The sequence below is a fragment of the Bolinopsis microptera genome, chromosome 2 (assembly GCF_026151205.1).
Source record: "Bolinopsis microptera isolate Bmic1 chromosome 2, MBARI_Bmic_1.0, whole genome shotgun sequence".
Taxonomy (NCBI): domain Eukaryota; kingdom Metazoa; phylum Ctenophora; class Tentaculata; order Lobata; family Bolinopsidae; genus Bolinopsis; species Bolinopsis microptera.
Window position 1 is genome coordinate 8512988 of NC_087073.1, and position 20734 is coordinate 8533721.

At 38.3% G+C, this 20734-nt stretch overlaps 6 protein-coding genes across 7 annotated transcripts in view; 3 read left to right on the top strand and 3 right to left on the bottom strand.

Moving 5' to 3' along the window:
• Window positions 1–20734, top strand: part of LOC134811718 (NUAK family SNF1-like kinase 1) — a 60301-nt gene that overhangs the window by 5402 nt on the left and 34165 nt on the right. The gene's annotated exons all lie outside the window — the stretch shown is intronic.
• LOC134826758 (integrator complex subunit 2-like) lies at window positions 3723–10138 on the bottom strand. Its single transcript, XM_063839253.1, has 9 exons — window positions 9665–10138; window positions 9212–9389; window positions 8612–8821; window positions 7735–7801; window positions 7281–7440; window positions 6527–6668; window positions 6099–6231; window positions 5525–5806; window positions 3723–5342 (listed from the first exon to the last, which is right to left on the bottom strand). The coding sequence occupies exons 1-9, from the start codon at window positions 10114–10116 to the stop codon at window positions 3814–3816; spliced, it is 3153 nt and encodes a 1050-aa protein (XP_063695323.1). The 5' UTR covers window positions 10117–10138; the 3' UTR covers window positions 3723–3813.
• LOC134811302 (sulfide:quinone oxidoreductase, mitochondrial-like) lies at window positions 10751–15589 on the bottom strand. Its single transcript, XM_063818079.1, is given in 9 exon segments — window positions 10751–10886; window positions 10998–11065; window positions 11231–11593; window positions 11712–11806; window positions 11809–11917; window positions 12145–12281; window positions 14381–14492; window positions 15171–15350; window positions 15490–15589. Coding segments are annotated over 9 exon segments (1137 nt in total). The 5' UTR covers window positions 15505–15589; the 3' UTR covers window positions 10751–10828.
• Window positions 12867–13904, top strand: LOC134811303 (guanine deaminase-like). Its single transcript, XM_063818080.1, has 2 exons — window positions 12867–13078; window positions 13624–13904. Exons 1-2 carry the CDS (start codon window positions 12880–12882, stop codon window positions 13902–13904), a joined length of 480 nt encoding a protein of 159 aa, XP_063674150.1. The 5' UTR covers window positions 12867–12879.
• On the bottom strand, window positions 16034–16896 carry LOC134811334 (structure-specific endonuclease subunit slx1-like). Its single transcript, XM_063818120.1, has one exon. It carries the CDS (start codon window positions 16732–16734, stop codon window positions 16162–16164), a length of 573 nt encoding a protein of 190 aa, XP_063674190.1. The 5' UTR covers window positions 16735–16896; the 3' UTR covers window positions 16034–16161.
• LOC134826759 (uncharacterized) lies at window positions 17935–18585 on the top strand. The gene has a single exon (XM_063839255.1). It carries the CDS (start codon window positions 17935–17937, stop codon window positions 18583–18585), a length of 651 nt encoding a protein of 216 aa, XP_063695325.1.

Consider the following 20734-nt stretch of genomic DNA (forward strand, 5'->3'; position numbering starts at 1 on the left):
AATGCTGGCAAAACACAGAGCATGGTTGTCAGCAAAAGTGCATCGCAGAGGCCGTATTCTAAAGACGACACCATGGACATCAATGTGGAAGGTCTCCCAATACAGCAGGTCAGCAATTTCACTTACTTGGGTGCAATCATCAGTGCGAATGGAACAATTGACAAAGAACTGTCAGCTCGAATTCAAAAGGCCTCTGGGGCATTCTATCAGCTCAGCAGTATATGGTACAGTCGCAACATCAAGACTCCAACTAAAATCAGGATTTACAAAGCGGCTGTTCTCACTATACTGCTTTATGGAAGTGAGGTATGGAATACCACACAGACGCAGATGAAAAGATTTGAGGTGTTCCATCATAGATGTCTGAGGAGAATCCTGAAAATAAAATGGTTTTATCATGTATCTAATGCTGATGTACTTAAGCGGGCTAACATCGCCCCTGTTGATACTTTCGTACGAGCAGCTAGACTCCGATGGTTTGGCCATGTGGTGAGGATGCCAGAAGAAAGAATACCCAACTATCTTCTGCACTGGATCCCAAAGCATGGTAAAAGGTCAAGAGGTAGACCTCGGAAAAACTGGTTGTCATGTGTCCGGGAGGATGCAGCAATCTTCACAGGTGTCGATAACATCACGATAGAAGATGCAGAACAACAAGCTACAGACAGGGTTCACTGGAGAGGTCTAATACACCGGAGAAAGGAGTTACTATGTGGTGCAGGCCACTCCAACGACTAGGAGGAGACCTTTTCAAGTACAAGTAGTAAGTAGTACATTTATAAATATTTTTTATACATTAATTAATCCAACTTTCAACATGGCATATTTTCTTCGACTTTTTAGGTATCTGCGACTCACATTATGATATTCATAAAATTAATTATTTTTCCGAAAAATGTATTTTTATTAATTTGGTTGCAGCAGGTTGCAGACAGTGTTTGTATTGTATTATATGAGCACTGATAAAAGAAATGTTAACAGTTGAGTTCAAAACTAATAAAGTAAGTAACTGATTAACTGCTAAACCAAAATATTCCACATAAAATTATAAACTTACTTTTCCTTCAGATGCACCACATATTATTAGATTATTTTAACTGATTCAGCAACTTCAGTAAAATACTCTGCACACTTCCCAACAAGCCAAGTAACCTCAAACACATTAGCTATCTTGTTGATGTCCCGGAATACTTCCCGGCTGATTCCCTCTGGAGTTCCAGAGTAGGCTGCATCAACAAACAGCTGAACAGCAGCTTCACTGAATTCTAACATGTCCACACTGGTCATGTGAAGGGTAGTGGTCATGTGATCTATTACTGGACTGTTAAAGGAGAGGATCACTGAACTGGCTCGTACCTCACCTCCCTCACTTGTGTTCAGTTTTAGGTTGCTGTGAGTTGGGGATCCTATCAGGTGCCTTCCAAAATCCATAGGTACACTTATTACTTTGGGTGCCATATCTCTGAAAAGAAAGTACAATTAATGATTAATAATTCTATGATAGAATTGTTAATTGTAATGAAATGTGATGCATTTGAAGGAAAGTAAGTTTAAATTATGATGTGGAGAGTGAGCTCACATTGAATATTTTAGTTTAGCAGTTAATTGGTTGGTTATTTTTACAGTTTTGAATTAACTCAACTTTTAACATTTTTTTAAGTGGTCATACAGTACTTCAGTATGTATATTATCTGCCACCAAATTAATGAAAATACACTTTCGTAAAAATAATCAATTTAATGTTAATGAATATACATAATGAGAATCGCGGACATCTTAAAATTAAAGAAAATATGTCACATTGAAAATTAGATTAAAAGTATTAAAAATATTATGGAATGTACCAAATGTGGTTTACATTTCAACAATCAAGTCATAATTAATTATGATAATTTAATGAGAGTATCACATCTTATACAACACTTTAAATCTACTTTTATCACTGTGACCAAATATAGAACCCCAATTGTTTCTCTTGTCGACTGCATCTTTCGAATGAAGCCAACCTAACCAAGATATTGGAAACATCCTAGTATCGCTAGCAGAAAATATACGACAGAAATAAATGTGCATATTGTCCGCCTGAACCTCATCATGAAAGTGAACTGACTCATTATTATAATCTTCCTTCTCAGTACACAGTCTCAAGGTCCACAATGCAGCTTCACTAGGGACAGTTTTCAGAATAAACCCACATTTACCAGGTAGATTACACGAAGTAACTGTGGGGTGTTTGAAGTGGAACTTTAGTTTTGCTTCTTTGGACAGGAAGATAAGCGGCTGTTTACACGTGTCTACACAATTAATGACAACATGATTATTCTTCTTTCCCTGAGATAAGACAAGCGGTCCCAAGTTTATCCCCCAACCTACTAAACTAATGTAATACCTATTAAATTCTGGTTGTAAAAGTGACCATCCTCGTCTGCCAGCAATGTCTGCTAATTTATTGAGTAATATATCAGTGTTAACTGCTTAACTGTATACTTTACATTCTGATACTTGTACTTGTACCAGCACCATGTATACACGGCTTCTATTGCCATCATCAAACTAGTAACATCCTCTGAAACAGATATCCAATCTAGAAGCTCCTCAAATGATAAGTTAAAATCCAGATCATGGTAAATGTTAGGTATAGTGTTACATCTGGACACCACAGTGGTCGATCTTACTTCACTTGCTGTAGCTGCACAGTCATCCAAAGAAACAATCTTGTTTGACTTTGAAAGAAGCTTGAAACACCATCTTATATTCTCATCAGGAAGCCCCTCTAAAGTTGCAAACAGCTGATCAAACAAAACTCTGTTTGAAGTAAAGCAAAGAGAGAGGTTCAAATTATCCAGCAGATACTCACAAGATACAGGAATATTAATTGAGCCCTGAACTTTCAACACTTCTAACAGCTGGTTACTCACAGTTTGTACCACACACTCTACTTCACAACCAGCTAGCTCTATCACCATGTCTAGCTTCTGTGTAGACAGTCTGTCTGCATTCTCCAAATACATTTCTATAAACTCCTGTTTCCAGTTCATCATTTCTATCATGTTGATGCTGATTTTCAGGAAATCTTTGTTATTGAGGTTCTCAAATACAAAAGCTGCTTCTTCAAATAAGTAGAGTAGTTCAGTATATGATGGTATTTTAACTGATTCAGCAACTTCAGTAAAATACTCTGCACACTTCCCAACTAGCCAAGTAACCTCAAACACATTAACTATCTTGTTGATGTCCCGGAATACTTCCCGGCTGATTCCCTCTGGAGTTCCAGAGTATGCCGCATCAACAAACAACTGAACAGCAGCTTCACTGAACTCTAACATGTCCACACTGGTCATGTGAAGGGTAGTGGTCATGTGATCTATTACTGGACTGTTAAAAGAGAGGATCACTGAACTGGCTCGTACCTCACCTCCCTCACTTGTGTTCAGTTTTAGGTTGCTGTGAGTTGGGGATCCTATCAGGTGCCTTCCAAAATCCATAGGTACACATACTTTGGGTGCCATATCTCTGAAACATTTACATATCAATTGATAGGGAAACAATGTCTGGCCAGATTTGAGATAAAATATTATATTATATATTAATCAGTAATAAATATCATTAATTTCAATTTCCACGCAGTTTAGCTAGTCAATGTGTAGCAACTTATGTCAAATATATCATTATGAGTTATAGAAAAACTGATACGTCATGATAACTTCATAGTAAACGTCGAGAATTGATAATAGTAAACAATTAGTAAATGAGAAAGTTTCTTGTTGTCAAAATTCCTTGGTTTCAAACAATATTCAACAATCATTATGAATTTCAAGACCCCTTCATTCTAACAAGAATATCAGTAGTAATTTTCTGAAAGGCTGCATCAATCATCTGTTGCGGGTTACCAGGGTTACCAACAGACGACCCATCACTTGAATAAACTTTTAGTTTCTGTTTGATAGACCCAGCGCTGTATTTCGAAAGCATCTTCTTCTGATTAACCAACAGCCGAGTGATAGGGTCCACCAGCGGAGGAAAAGCTTTGGAGATCCTCACCAGACTTTCCAACGACAACAACGTCCACAAAGTTGAAAGTTGGCTGGTCTGAGAGATGGCCCACTGTAGCATCTCATTGCAAGCTTGGAGGGTCTGCTGTATCGGGTACTGGACAGCTAGGTGGGACAATAAACACACTGCAAACAGCTGCTTCTGGAGGGAGGCTTGTTGCAGCATGTTGGTGCTGAACTTGCAGGCTACGTGGAGGGATGGTACTCCGTTCACCACTCCCTCTATCTGGGATAACTTGAAAGTCTGCCAACAAACCAGCTTGCTTAAACCGTCATTGTTGATGAAGAAATCGTGCAGGAAGTTGTAAACAAGTGCGCTGTTTTCGTAAGCATGGTTTGATTCTATAGCAGTGGAACCAGAGGCTCGTGTGTCAGAACCACTGGTGAGATCCAGCAGAAGCTGCACAATGGCAGAGTTCTGTAGGGTGATATACAAAGCCTTGTTGTCCTCGTGCTCTTTAGACTTGGTAGCCTGCTGGGGATCAGTCTTGTTTGCTTGCGGAGGATCAGACTCAGCAAGTCTTGCTCTGGACAGGGACAAGTAACCTTTCAAAATGTGCAGCAATATCTTTACACCCACAGGACTTCTGGTGATTTTCTCAGGTATCTGGAACAGCTGAAGGGGGTTTGCCCACACATCATCTTCAGTAAGTTTGGGGTTAATGAGAGTTTTAGCGGTGTTTAACCAAGTTTGTTGGGGATTGAGAGCAGCGCTCTTCTCCCACAGGAGGATGAAACTGCCCTGAACTCTAAAGCCATGCTTCACAACATGGGGTACACACCGTGCAACTATTTCGCTGGGTATAAACTCGTGGTGTCTCTTCAGCATGTTCCTGATCATGTAATAACTCCTGCTCTCGTCACCCCTATCCAGTGACTCTAGGATCTGATGTAGGTACTCCTTCACGTCGAACGCATCAGAGTTTTTATCAAGCTTAGAAACGTGAGCTTTGGCTTCGTCCTCCGCAAGCAATTCCTTGGGATCACACAAGAATGGGAACTGAGACACGAGGAGTTTAAGGAAGGTAGGGTAGACGGCAGAGTAAAGTTGGATATTGTTGCGGGTGTGTAAGAGCAGTGTTTTAGCAGAATCGTCCCCAAATAAAGACACAGAATACTCGTGGGGAGGTGGTGCAGTGCTGCGCTGGGTCTCCACTTTCACCTTCAAGTCAGACAGACCCTTACGGTAGAGTAGGAGGTAGTAGAACGCGAGGACACGACAGGACATGTTGTTCGAGGGAGAGAGGAGTGAGGATAGCTCTGTTTCAGAGATTCCGGACATTGAGCGACCTGGAGAAGAGAATGAGTTTTATCTAGAGTTGTACTTGACTTTCTCATAATATAGAAAATTGTCATGACAAATACTAAGAAATTTATTGAGCACAAGTACTTGAAAGTATAAAGCTGTCATATTCAAAGCGTATCAAATACAAAATACCAAGAAAAAACAAAGCTATCTAAGACCCACTAACCCTTGTTAGACATGAGGAAGTTAACACTCCCACTGATAAGCTCGCACAACACAGCAGGTACTGGTTCCTGTGTCTGGCGCAGCTGCTGGGGTAACCAGGTAAACAAGTTGGGGGGACACGCGGGTGCGCGCGAGTTAATCAGCTGAGAGATACAGTGTACTGGCAAGTAGCCAGTAACCAGTCCAGATAGACCCGGTGTGACGGGCACGTTGGTGAGAGCAGATACTATCTGTTCTTCACTTTGTATCTGGGACCATAGTGTCTGGATGGTAGCTGCGTGACCTGGTGTTGTTATCATGTTTAATATTGGTAGTGTAATATTACGTAAGATAATATTGATATGTATTTAAGCAGTAGAAAGTACCATATTTCATATTAAATGTTTTCTTTTCATTGAGAAATGAGAAGCAACCTTACATGTTACGTAGTCAGGGATTGTACAATATGCAGACAAAAAAGTTATTGATTAATGAGAAATCTTTTCTTTAACGTGCGCAGGAAAGAGAACTTGGATATCTAAAAATTACAAGATCTTGCTCCAATTACGACATCACAGCTCATTGCTGTAACTTACCTGCAGACACATTGACTTTGAGACCAGTAGTCTGGGACAGTACTGGTCCTATCATCTCATAAGTTCCGCTGTAAAGATGCATCCCTGTCAAGGAGTATGAGCTCTCCTTTCCTTCCTCCTTCGTAGGAGTAGTTCAGCAGATCCGTCAGCCATCTTCTTATCATGTTACCAACCTACAAATATAAAATATAATACAATTACAATAAAATGGTTAATAATATTTACAACTAACATTTTATACCCCGGGCATATCATAGATTAACTGAACTAAAATCCTCAAGTACGAGAAGAACGCTATAAAGTTGAGCCCTTCATAATTTATCAACAAATTAAAGAAGTTTCCAGTACGTCATAAGTACGTTTTAAGTACGTTTTAAATACGTTTTAAGTATGTTTAAAGTATTTTTAAGTACATTATAACACACTACCTCGATGTTAGAGTTGAGCGAGGTGCAGGACATGTAGAGAGATAAGGATAGTTTGATAAAGAGGTCCCCTTCCTCTCCAGAAGGTGGCTTGTGTAACATTAGACTCACCAGCTCCCTGCTCTCACGTGGTTGCAGGGACAATCTGTGGTGTTGTGGTGCATGTTAAATATAATGGTTATGTTATCTAGTGATAAGAAAAGTTACAATATAGTAGCAGAGTGTAGTTCAGTATACTCTGCGACATGTATACTGTAAAGCAGCAGAGTGTAGTTCAGTATACTCTGTGACATGTTTGTAATTAAGGTTATTCTACACCAAGAATCAAGATCATTTACAGTAGTTATGCAACTTATATCGGTCCCAACCCTAAGAGGTGAACTTTTTAAATTACCCTCAGGCGACCATTTCTAATTCTTGTAGTTGTACCACAGATAATCATACAGGGCGTAGAGACTTAAATTTCAGCTCAAATTATTGCAATGGACATATTCATTGTTCATACACAGAAGCAATATTGAATAACTGGAATAACTAAGAAATGATCTCATTATAACGGAGTAACTTGAGATGGAAAATGTTACACTTGCAGGGCAGCTCCGTTTGGCTGGCAGAATGGCTGGCATTCTTACTTCTAGTTAATAAAATTATTCTATTCGAAAATTAATGACTTTATTGAATTTCAACTAGCTCATTTTCTAACTTGATCTCAGACAGTAAAACTACAGCCTAATTACATGGTGACAATAATTAGTACCTGCAAGTATTAACGATGTTGAGGTAGAGAATGAGAAGGTGGTTTGCTCTGATAACTTGTGTTTCAGTGAGAGTAGTCTTCACAGTGCTCACTGTCTCCTGGCACGCTTTAGTCATGTCTTCTTGTATCGTCTCGTCTAGGAACGAGCAGTAGAACGAATCTGAGGGGAAAATGTGTTTTTATGGTATGCAGACTGAAAAACAAATATTCTGATAATATATCAATCTATTTCCTTGAAACTAAACATGCCACAATACTTCTACCATTACACTAAGCGACTCATAAATAATATTCCAAACCGGATTTACTTACATTACACTAAGAAATGAGCAATGCCCACAAACCATCCTGATCCTTAGCTTTGTCCTGTTTCTCAGCAGATTAGCTGTAACATCACCATCGTTACTACCAGTACTAACACCCTCCTCCTCCTCCTCGTTACTGCAAGTCACACCTGATATCATCGTTATCATCCGCTCTCTGAAGTCGGAAAACCTCACTAACTTATCAAACACTTTACTCTGAAACGGAATGAGAGGTAAGTGTTAAAGCGTGTTGCTATGATACAATTACAGTTCCTACCCCCATATCCACATAATTAAAAATTTCCTCCCAAACCCATTTTCAGACCCTTCTGTGGCCCGCTCGCTTCGCTCGCAGCGGCTAAGTTACTTTCCCAACAGGGGCGTGCGCAGGATTTTTAAAAGGGGTGGGCGAGGAGTCGGCGCGATGCGCCGGCTCCGAGGCTACTGCGGCAGGGGCTCGGGGGCGCAGCCCCCGGAAAATTTTAACTGGATTATATGCTAAACCAATAGGATATCAATACAGAAGGTTCAAAACAGTTGATTAGACACTTGGTTATTAGTAATATTTTAAGAGGGCAGGGGGCGCAGCATCCGGAAAATTTTTAACTGGATTATATGATAGACCAATAGGATATCAATAGAGAAGGTTCAAAGTAGTTGATTAGACACTCGGTAATATTTTGGATTCAAAACATTGGACAAATTAAAATTAAAGATGGCACGAATTTTAAGTCATTTAGAGAGGAAAAATTTCCTCTCGATACCCAATGATTGAACTGCTCTTTGCGGACTGCAATTGTCAGTCGCTAACCAAGAAATTTCCTCTCAGATGCCAAAAATTTCCTCATTCTTCCCAAATTTCCTCCCAGATATCTGGTGGGTTTGCCAACTTTGTGGATATGGGTTCCTACCATTAGTAAAATTTAATAACGTCCTTGATAAGATGCAAGATTGTTCGCGATTTTATCGAAATATAACCCTCTTTATTTAAACAACTAATGGGCACGAATATAACGTCCTCCTCACCTCGTTTTTAATAAAATCAACAACAAGAGAAGTGTCCCTCTCAGAGAAAAGAGATAATATCATCCTGTCATGTGAGCACTTCCCCTCCTCGGGTGTCAGTAGAGCCTGTATTACTATTCGCTTCCTTATGTTGGAGATAGTGTCCAGTGTAACGTACTGGCGCGAGTCTGACACTAGGGAGGCGATACTCCGCAGGTAGCCGAGAACTTTCTGAAATACAAAAAGGGGGCATGTGAGAATATGAGGCGAGCTATGTGTAGTTGAGAAGCTGGTATGAAGTTAATATTCGCACGTTGAATATTTGGAAACAGACAACAATTTATATCTTAATCAGATCATTGATTTAATACCAAGATTGTAACCGTTGATGAAGGGTTTTAATATGTCATTCAAGTGTGCAATGGACTAACATGTCGAACCATGCAATACATGTTAGAATTTATTTATTTCTTTATTACATTGATACTGTGATGCTTATGATAGTTACGCACCAAATCATACCAGGGTACAAGACTACACACGACTGAACGATGTCCCTTAGTATAATCAGAAAATAAAGATCTACTACGATGTTCGGTTTCAAGAATGAATTGAAGTTACCTGCTCGAGAGCACCTTTAGACTGGACGAACAGATCAATAAAACAAAGCAGCACTTCAACGTATCTCTCAGGGTTGTTGACTACCAGACTATTAATGTAGTGTGTAGTATCGTTAGTTAAGTGCACTAGTAACATCAGTAACTCCTTCATATCAAACACTTCAGGCATTCTGTAACACCTGTGATTATGGGAGGTTATATAACCTATATATATATATTATATAGGTTATATCGTGGTAAACGTTATCGATCTTACCACTTTAGTCACCAAGGTTACAACATTAATAGCAAAGGTTGCCAAATTAGTTACCATTATGGGCAGTATTTTATTTCTTACTAAGAATGTTAAAATGAATAAATATTAATTGATAAAAACTCACAAGATGCAGATAACAGCAGTGATAAGCCCCTGATAGTCAGAGTAAGACAACAGATCACTCCCCACCCCTCCAACCGCCTCACTCCCCGCTCCTCCCACCGCCTCACTCCCGCCTCACTCCCCACCCCTCCCTGACTGTACTGGGACTGTAAATATATCAGCTCCGCAGCTATAACCCTCACTTTATCACCAACATCATTCCCCGCGAACACACTATCCACAGTGCTGCCTCCATCCGGCATCAACATGGAGTCCTCCCGCCGTGTCCCCGTCTTCCTCCGCAGCTGCTGCTCCTTGACAGCATCAGATAACACTGCTGTAAAGTCGTTGTTGATGAGCTGATGTAGGGTTGGAGCCAGACTACTCTTGTGGAGAACGTGGATAATAGTGGTACGCTGGGGGCCCTGTACTACTTGCAGTAGTTTACACAGGTAGGGTAGGTAGGGTAGAAGCGAGATGTGGTCCTGGTCCTGGAGCGCTGCCTCCACCTCCCCCAGTGAGAGCCTCTCAAATATCTGGTGTGTCATGGTGCTGGGTCTACAACATGTTGCGCCTGGAGTGGAGTTAGTTTTATTAACGTTATGTAAGAATTTAGAAGTCTCTTTGAATTCAGAAACATAGTTTTATTTGAAATTGCTAGTTTATAACGCTTGCTGAATGCTGATTAGATACCAAATAGTGACCAGTGCACTGAGTTGTTTATGTTAATTGTTACACCAACTAACTACAAAGCTAGTAAAATGAAACGGCTGCTCATCAAATTTATCGTTAATAAATTATGTTACTTTATTGATCGTTATCAAACTATCAAAGTGCAATGATATACATTTTACCATCACGAGGAAAAAATAACACAAGAGTATTTTGAAATATAGCCAATATGACATTTGATTTTCAATACAAAATTACATTTAAACGATTATAAAAGAATGATTAATATGACATCAAATTTTCAATAAAAAATACATCTAACTGATCAAAATAATGATTGATAAATTATAGAATCAATAAAAGCTAAAACATAACAAATCATCCAGGTCTCTGAATATCACAACTTTTTTATTAACAAATCATTATTTTCAACACAAATTATTATTATTTTCAACACAAACAATCAAAAGAATTAATATTTTCATCTATCAAATACAATACGAAATAATAAAAAGTACGGATTATTACGGAGTTTGTTATAACCAATATTGTAAATAAATCCATTTTCCAATTTCTTTTTAAAACTGTTTAAGCAGTTCCAAGATGTGCTATCTTTCTGACTAGCCCAGGGCCTCGCCATGTTCCTCTGAAACATAATCATATTTTAAAATTTGAACATTTAATTACTTACGGGAAGGTAATGTTTCAAATAGTAAGTATGTCATAAATATGTGTATTGTGTATGTTAAAAAGTCACCTGATGAGTCCATGCCAATACAGTGGAGGCATCACCTCCTTCTTTAAGAAGTAAGTTAACCACCTCGGCTAAAAAGTATTGTAATGTCAGAGCTAGAAAACTGTACAATTTGTTTGACGATAGATTTAAATCTTGCAAGACGGACCTGAATAATATCTTGGTAATGTCTAGTAACAATAACTTTATAACATCATATTTAAATGTATTATATCATAATATCGTCACCAACAAACCTTGGCCTGGTTGAAAGGCAAGGTCTCCAATATAGCTCCATCATACCCAAACTCAGCCAGAATCAGCTTATCATTACCCACAGTAAGAGGACAGGAAGTATACCCATCATACCTCTTCTTCAGCTCCTTCCCTTTCATCAGTCTCCTCACATTACCGTACAGGACCCCACTCTCAGCAGCTACTTTAGCAGCTGTTTTACCAGTGGGACAACTGTTACAGTCCCCTATCCCAAACACGTTCTTGTAAGTGTTGTGTTGTAGTGTGTGCTTGTTAACATCTACCCATCCTGCTGAGTCAGCTAGTGGTGAGGTAGCGTACACTGGACTCGGAGCACAGGGCGGCCCCACATGTAGCATGTCAAACTGAGGGGTTCAAGGTCAGAAAACGAGCAACTTTAACAGAGTACTATACGAAGTGTACTTTATCCGTAATAATATACTAATATTATCTTGTTATTAAAAGTTGTTATCAAATTGAAACCTTCTGTGTGGACTGTTTCCCAGTTCCCATATCTTCAAACACCGCCTCCCTCCCCTCACCGTCAACCTCTACAAGATGACTCGTAGTCTCCACCCCACAGTCTTCTCAGCAGCTAGTTTAGAGAGAGCAGCAGCATACTTGGGTACTCCGAATATGGCAGGTAAGGCTGTGTGGTAGGTTAGACTACAGTTATCTCGTACCCCTGCCTGCCATAAAATGTTTTTAGTACATTAATTAAATGTTGCTTGGAGAGGGAATCAAAACACGATTATCTTATCATTTAGTTAGAGCTGCTAGTGGAAGTTGTATTTTTCTCTCATAACTGAAATATTTGTAATATATACACTATACAGTGGTGGTAGAGTAATAGTGCTGAAGCTTATGTCTGATGACAAAATAAAACTAGAATAAAACTTCTTTTTTTAACACTTACTTTTCTGAGATGAGCATCAGCAAGATACATTATCTTCTGTGGAGCACCAGCACACTTGATAGGGGCATTAGGGAATGTAAATAACAAATCCCCTCCCTTTATAGCTGACAGTACCTTCCAAGTGTAGTCAGCATTCCCTGGTAAGTGGTAATATATGGAAAGGAATTCATTGATTGAAGTTTAAATGACCAATTAGTGAGTTGACTGAGGATGAAAGCTAGATTACCGAAAAAAGCTTAGAAAAAGGGAACATCATCAGAATAGAAGGACACATTTCCCACATTTGGAACATTTTTCTGCCGTTTCCTTTTTGAATTACCCTGTATATAATAATATAATACATAATATAACCCGCATCGTACAATTACTCATCAAACTTCGGACCGCTACATCTATTCTACACCTACTCTAGAACTTTAATTATCCCATCTGTTGCTTCTTATTTGTCGACTCTATCTAAAACTAACCTCATATATTAGCGTGTATTTGAGTGAGCCTTTATAAAATCATTATTATTAATTGTGTGTTTTAATGATCGGTACCAAATTGTTTTCCTGTTCCGTATTTTCACTGTTTATTTTCATTGTGCCTCTAATTTTGTTCCATAATTCATATAATATATATTATATAATAATAAGTAGAAGGACCACAATGCTCAGGCAGTAAACTAATTCTCTAAGTACAAAAAATTATCAGAATAAACTAACCTCTTACTAAGTATATAGTTGCAGTAGAATGGGTGACCCCTCCTTCATGGATAAAGCTGTAGAAGTGGGCTTGTCTGGTATAAGAAAAGGAGAAGGAGAGCCGTTTGCAGCTGTGGTAGTAAGAAACGGAGAGATTGTGGGGCAGGGAACCAACAGAATCACAATTAACATGGACCCAACAGCGCATGGAGAAGTTGAGGCTATTAGGGATGCTTGTAAGAATCTAGGTAATTGTAGTACTTTATAAATAGGTAACATGTTTCATTTTAATTTAAAACCAGGTCTCTTCGTTTACTAGAATGATACCCTCTGACTTTTTAATGAAACATTATGAAGTATTTGTGACAATTTGCAAATCAAGTCCTGTAGTCCTGTCTTGTTTCAGGCACAATTCTTAGCTCACTTTCACTTTCACTGTCTTATTTCAGGCACAATTCTTAGCTCACTTTCACTTTCACTGTCTTGTTTCAGGCACAATTCTTAGCTCACTTTCACTTTCACTGTCTTATTTCAGGCACAATTCTTAGCTCACTTTCACTTTCACTGTCTTATTTCAGGTACAATTCTTAGCTTACTTTCACTTTCACTGTCTTATTTCAGGCACAATTCTTAGCTTACTTTCACTTTCACTGTCTTATTTCAGGCACAATTCTTAGCTTACTTTCACTTTCACTGTCTTATTTCAGGCACAATTCTTAGCTCACTTTCACTTTCACTGTCTTATTTCAGGTACAATTCTTAGCTAACTTTCACTTTCACTGTCTTATTTCAGGTACAGTTTACCTAACAGGATGTGATCTCTACACAACATGTCTACCATGTCCCATGTGTTTTGGAGCAGCTCACTGGTCTGACATTAGGACTGTTTACTACGGGGCAGACACTGCAGATGCAACACAGTTCGGCTTCGGTGGACAAGAAGAGATATACAAGGAGATTAAGTTGGATATTGAAGATGGTGGGGGAAAGATTCCGTTTGTGCAGGTAGCACGGACAACAGCGCTGAAGTTGTTTGAAGAATGGAGGGAAAATGAAGAAAAAGGACAGAATTGAAGTAAAATACAGTTTACCTAACAGGATGTGATCTCTACACAACGTGTCTACCATGTCCCATGTGTTTTGGAGCAGCTCACTGGTCTAACATTAGTACTGTTTACTACGGGGCAGACACTGCAGATGCAACACAGTTCGGCTTCGGTGGACAAGAAGAGATATACAAGGAGATTAAGTTGGATATTGAAGATGGTGGGGGAAAGATTCCGTTTGTGCAGGTAGCACGGACAACAGCGCTGAAGTTGTTTGAAGAATGGAGGGAAAATGAAGAAAAAGGACAGAATTGAAGTGAATTTTATGAGACAAACGTGACAAAGTAATACTTACTCGATATCATAATATATGTAATATATTTACTCAAAACTTTAGCTATTTGTTGAATAACTTGAATGTTCATTATTCGAATCGAAGCTAAAACACATCAAAAATTACATTTTGCAAGTTAATAATATATTACATATCAAAACAGGTTTTACCTGGTCCATAGTTTGAGCAGACTCCGTTTTTACCAAGTGTCTCCTTAAGACCTTTTACTTTATCAAATCTCACATCTAAGCCAAGTGCTACAACTAAATAATCGTAGGTAATCTGAGGTAATCACCAAATCAGAACTCAATGAAGAATAATAATATATAATATAGGGGGGGGGGTCCAAGGGGAACTTTGGGGAGTTTTGGGGAACTTTTTTTTGGGGAACTTCAGGAAACCTGGGGGACTTTCCCAAAGTTCCCCAAAAATTATCAATGAAACAAATAATTTTGGGGAATTTTGGGGAACTTTTTTTTGGGGAACTTCAGAAAGTTCCCCAAAATTCCCCAAAATTCCCCAAAAAAATTATCATGCCAAAAAAATTATCATGCTGCAAGTATCAACAAGTAAGTTAAGATTATACCTTATAATAACATACATGTTAACATTAATGGGTATTAATGTATATTAGAGAAATTTTGAATAATTTTGAATAATTTTGAATAATTTTGAATAATTTTGAATAATTTTGGGGAATTTTGGGGAACTTTGGGAAGTTTTGGGGAACTTTTTTTTGGGGAACTTCAGAAATCTTGGGGGACTTTCCCAAAGTTCCCCAAAGTTCCCCTTGGACCCCCCCCCCCCCCCCCCCCCCCAATATATTATTTTGGCTTAGAAAGTCGATTCAGTAAAAAAAGCTTTGCCTACATAATAGTGCAGAGTGGAATTTGCAATCGATTTAACTGATGAAATTTTAAACATGTACTTAACTTCAAACAAAACTAAATTATTCTTTACCTTTTCACCACCAAAAGGTCCAAACAGTGATACACTATTTTTCTCTGGTTCAAAACCTTCGACTCTGGTCCTGTACCATTTAGCTTGGCCAGGAACACACAGACTTTGAGACTTACTCGATTGCTCTGTTGTCTTTATACCAGCTCCAACCAATGTCCACATTGGTTGGTAATAGTGGGTCTGAGGGTTAAAAATATGAGATTGGAAATCTTTATCTGCTAGAAATGGGGGTTAAAAATGGTTAATTTATATGCAGTACATTCATTCAACTAATAATGACTGGAAAAAAAGATGTGAAGCCGAATTTTATGTTTCTCACGTTTTCCAAAAGCATAATCCTTGATACTTAACAAATCATGGTAACAGGAATATCTTGTTGAATATGATTTTTTAAAACATCTAGCAGAACTATTGATGTACGGATTCCATGATTAATAACAAGAATAGACTTGTCAGATCATAACAAGATCATCTCACATCAGCAGGATCTATTACAGCCACTGTGCCATGTTTTAACAAGTTAGAGGCTGCAGCACATCCTCCCGCTCCACCCCCTGCCACTACAAAGTTATAGTGAGACGCAAACCTCGATAGTACTCCACTTGCAGAGCCATTTGTTATCAGTTTTAAAGACCTCATGAATTCATTCAGCTGAGAATTGGGTAATGATTTAGTTAATTATTTAAGTTGTTTACAAGCTTAGCAGGATTCAATGTGTAAAGTATAATTAAATAAGTATTAAGGTTTTTATGATAAAATGTAAATATCATCAAATGACTGAAATTATTAATTAGGGACAATGACATAACAGTTTTATAAGCAAATGAATAATATTGTATTATATACAAAAGGGGGAAAACACCTGTAATATTGTTCATTTTATTCTGTTCTGTAATACTTTCAAAGTTACACTAAAGATCAAAAATGTGATAAGTTTCTGCACTTACTGAATAGGTTTCTCTCATGGTTATTCATCAATTAATAATAAAAATCATTTCTGTGAAAGTTGGTCAGACCAGTGTTGGCTCGGAATATCTGATTTTGACTTACTTAATCTGTTCCTAAACCGCACCATTTCTCCCCACAACTGAGGGGTGCCGCACTTTGGGCATGTGCCAGACACTGGTAAAATGTCAGTTTTGGAGACCCATTTATCAGCTAAACATATAAGATGGAAAGTACACTGATTATGGACACAGTATATGTTATTATCTTCAGAAACTGTGGTATGACACAACGTACAATTGGTTTCTCTACTTGTAACAGTATCTCCTATTTCTGATGGCTCCTCAATCGGTCCCAATGCAATAGGCATATGCAAAGGAGGAACAAGGGGAATTTTATATTCGCTTCTGAGCCATTGTATTGTTAATGGCAGCTTGTTCCATGGAGGAACATTTAACATACGCTCTAGGACACGGATCTGAAACTGAACACCGTTTTCTGTTTTTTTCTTTTGCCAGTCATACATTTTCAATCTCACTGATATCTTGGGATTTTGCCATGCCCATTCAAATCGTAAACCAGCAATTCTATTCGGAAAGTTGTGGATGCAAAGGATCATATCCCATGGGGCATATTTAGCAGTTTTGTGAGCACCACCTTTTTTAAATCTGTTGTGTTGGAGAATTCTTCTGCCAGGCAGAACTGTATAGCCAATATATGTACCACGGACACTTTTGTTGTTTTCAATACTGCACAGCAAATATACACCATGAAAGTCAGGCATCCTGAGGAGAGAACAATTTAGTAAGGGGTCGTTCCAATATTACATAATCAGGGGGGTATATATTATCCAGAAAACAAAAAAATGTGTTTCACTATTTAATATGTGAACTACCCCTGATGACAGCCATCGAAAGCGATGCTGGTACGAAATATTGCTGATAACAAATAATAGTAGGAAGTAAGATTAAAACTATCTACAGTAAAACACGAATTCACAATTTATATAATACAAATTTAAAAACTTAAAAACTTGGGCAAACTTCAGTCCTCAGAGAAACCCAAACCAACTGAAATTGAAATACGTTGAGAAAAGACATTAGCACAAACCAAGAAAATATTATTTCCCATGTCGAAAAAGCTGGCCTTAGTGGACCTTAACTAATGATACTTTATTAAATATGAAGAGATTTATAATTTAATTTAGAAAATAATACAGATTTGAGACAATTGTTCCATCAATCTCAGGAAAGCACAAAGAACCTATAAAGGGATACAAAACAATTCCTTCGAACTGAAATAAAACTGTTAACAGTGTGTCATATCAATATGAACTGAATAAATTACATTCAATTTCAGCAATCGCCAATTGGCTGACTATTATAGGGTCATGGCCTGAACAAACAATTTTTTTAAATAGTCAAGTGATGCTAAAGCAGAGCACAAATGTGTGTCATATTCCAACTACTACACCATCCCTATTATTAGTGAGCCGGGTTCAATGTTAGACCGGACGAAGCATATGTATTGTGAGCCGGGTTAATCATTTATCAAGACCGGACGAAAAATGGCTACATCTCAACAATTAAATGGATAATACTGCAAAGGTGCTATTGCAGCTAAATTCTGTTACCTGAACTCAACTTTAAAACAGTTTTAATATTATAGCATATACCTTATAATATTATGAAATATATTTTATCTGCCAATATTTTATCTGCCAAATATCGCTACTAAGGTGTTCAAAGAGTGGAATCTGAATATTAATGAATCAAAGACAGAGTTTGTACACGTCTACATAGCTGGGAAAGATGAGGTCATGGATGATGGTAAACCCCTTAGAATGAATGAAGAATGGTGCAGTAGCAAGTTATTGGGTTCTCTGCTAGAAAGTAGGAAAGATGTCACCAGAAGAATCATGTTAGCCAATGTAGCATTCCAGAACTTCAAGAAGGTCTGGTGCCAGAGTAAGATCCCCCTACAGAAGAAGCTGAAGGTCTATGAGGCCCAAGTAGTATCTATCCTCATGTATAACTCTAGTTGCTGGGGAATGCCTAAATCGTACTGGGACAAACTAGATACATGTCACCGTAACCACCTCAGAAAGATCATGAATGTCAGCTGGCCACGCAGTATGATGTCCAAAGATACCCTCTACAAACAGAGTAACTCTACCCCTATGTCTGAGCGTGCTGAGTTATCTAGGTGGAAGATGCTAGGACACATACTGAGGAGCGATGAAAGATCACCAGCTCAAGCTGCGCTGTGTTTTGCTGTCGAGATGTGCAGTGAAGTTGGTAGACTCGGGGCTCACAGACGTAACCTCCTACACCACCAGAAGGTTGACCTCTGGAAGCGTTTCATCTTGCTTGAGTCGTATGATGATATTCTTCATTTGAGAGAACTTGCTAGTGACCGTGGTTATTGGAGTAAATTGTTCGACTTTATACTTGAGTACAAGTCAATTTGACTTTTGGGACATATAATCTTACAAAGGATAACATTTCGGTTCTAAATTATTTTAGGATTGTTGACATTTGTAAGATTGACATGTTTGATAATAAATAATGTTTGATAATAATTTGAGGTTGTTTGATCATTCTTACACACCAAAGCACGAAGAGTTGTGTGTGCTTTTAATTTATTTGTTATTGTCATTATAAAGTTTATAATAAGAATTTTGTACAGTAATCTATATAAGACAACTTAAATTATTTTACATGTATGGTTAAGAATTTTATGAAATTGAACAAATCTATTTATTACAAGTATTAGGACTGCTAGTTTAGTATTTTTATTTATTTATTTTCACTTCTGCGCGTTTTATTTAGGCAGTTGCTCTTGTTAAGGATTTTGTTAGGAATTGGGTTTGGTTGGAATCAAATTAGAGGGTTAGCGGGTTTCGAATAATAAATAATTGTCCATCAAAAATATTTATACTTTAAATAAAAATCCCTGGAAACCTTTGTCATACGTTGTATGACCCGCCGCGCACGAGTGCGCGGCTCCCCCTGTATCGTCGAAACTCTACTACTATAGTGAAGCGACAGTGGGGGTCACCACGTGATACAAGGAAACCTTATTGGCTGGGGCTTAACTTTGAAAGTAAAAGAGATACTATACTACTAGAAACTTCCGGTTTTTTGCAAAATCAAAAATGTTCGCCTTTTAAAAATGGCTTGACCATTAAGTTTATGGTTTGGCCCCGCGCGCGCTACTTCGTAGCACGTGCCATCGGGCCATTTCGGGAAGAAAGCAGTGTGCGTTACTTCGAAGAATTATTTAGACGAGTAACATCCGTAAAAAAATGATGCAACGTCCCCCCCCCCCTAAAGGGAAAATTTACAACAACGTAAATTTTGAATTATCTCAAAATCTTCTGAAAAGTCTCATTTTGGGCCGATCAAAAGTTAAAACTTTAACTTTGCAAATTTCTGTACTCTGGTTGGCTAAATTGTGTCGTGTGATTCAATTGCATTTTTGCAACGTTTAAAGCTTGCAATAAACTTTCGACCGCGCGCGAGCTAGAACACGCTGTGAAGACGCAATCACCTGAAGTGATATGCTTTGCACGGCGGTAAAAAACGGCCTCGCGGCGGTAAAAACGGCCTCACGGCGGTAAAAACGGCGTACTTGTGAAACAAGCGCGCCCGTAGTGGCGCGAAAGCACATGGTTAGGTGAATTATATGCTCAGCCAGTAATAAGGTTTGCTGGGATTAATAGATAATATTAAATTGTACTGCTTTCTATACTCAATACTAGACTAGTTTTTAAAATATTTATTAAAAAATATTTACCTGGGGACCCCAGGCTATGATATTTATGTTTATAATCATAGAGATTATGCGGAATGACCAGTAATAAAATATTTGAATTGTATTTTGTTGGTCGAATTAATAATTCCGAAAATTATTTTGATCCCCTTACTTTACATCTAAATAATAACAAGGTTTGTTAGGTTGCTCTATCCAGAGCCCTTGCGTTTGCAGTAGCGCGCCCGCCTCACGTCAGTGGCGCGAAAGCACATGGTTAGGTGAATTTGTTAGGGGTCGTTGACATATTACGTAATCATGTTTTGGAACATTTTTACCCCCCCCCCTCTGTAATCAGTTTTACACATAGCTATTGTGTCGAAATTACACTAGCGTAATCATTCGGAAACCCACCCCCTCAGCTGATTACGTTATATGTAAACGACCTCTTAATATAAGGGCTGACAAACAGCTTGTTTAAACTTGTACTTGGTTATTTGTATTGTATTGACGCTAAATTGGTTTATGAATCATGTTCGATATCATTTTAAGATTATTAAGCGCTCGACCGAAATTCTTTGTTGGAACTGTTAATGGCATGCAATGTATAATTATTATCTATCTATGATATGGATGTACCAATGAGTCACTAAAACGTTACGGCATCGGGGGCACCATGGAGGATCGGAGGGCGCTAAATCAGAAGACTTGCTTCCGGCCCTGTTAAGGAGTTGAGTACCCGCCACACCTGTTGTCTCTGTAACTACACCAACCACACCATATTTACATACTGACCACATCATCTCCTTGGGACTCATTGGTACATCTGATGTTGTTGCTTTCCCTCAGATTATTGTTAGTACTAG

What these genes read in the sequence shown, in the direction of transcription:
- LOC134826758 (XM_063839253.1), bottom strand. Translation starts at nt 10,116, where the DNA reads ATGACACACCAGATATTTGAGAGGCTCTCACTGGGGGAGGTGGAGGCA. An exon ending in GATGATAACGATGATATCAG is followed by an intron (nt 7,441 to 7,734) that starts GTGTGACTTGCA and finishes TTTTCCCCTCAG; the next exon opens with ATTCGTTCTACTGCTCGTTC. An exon ending in AACATCGTTAATACTTGCAG is followed by an intron (nt 6,669 to 7,280) that starts GTACTAATTATT and finishes ACAACACCACAG; the next exon opens with ATTGTCCCTGCAACCACGTG.
- LOC134826759 (XM_063839255.1), top strand. Translation starts at nt 17,935, where the DNA reads ATGGATGATGGTAAACCCCTTAGAATGAATGAAGAATGGTGCAGTAGC.
- LOC134811334 (XM_063818120.1), bottom strand. Translation starts at nt 16,734, where the DNA reads ATGATCCTTTGCATCCACAACTTTCCGAATAGAATTGCTGGTTTACGA.
- LOC134811303 (XM_063818080.1), top strand. Translation starts at nt 12,880, where the DNA reads ATGGGTGACCCCTCCTTCATGGATAAAGCTGTAGAAGTGGGCTTGTCT. An exon ending in GGATGCTTGTAAGAATCTAG is followed by an intron (nt 13,079 to 13,623) that starts GTAATTGTAGTA and finishes GTCTTATTTCAG; the next exon opens with GTACAGTTTACCTAACAGGA.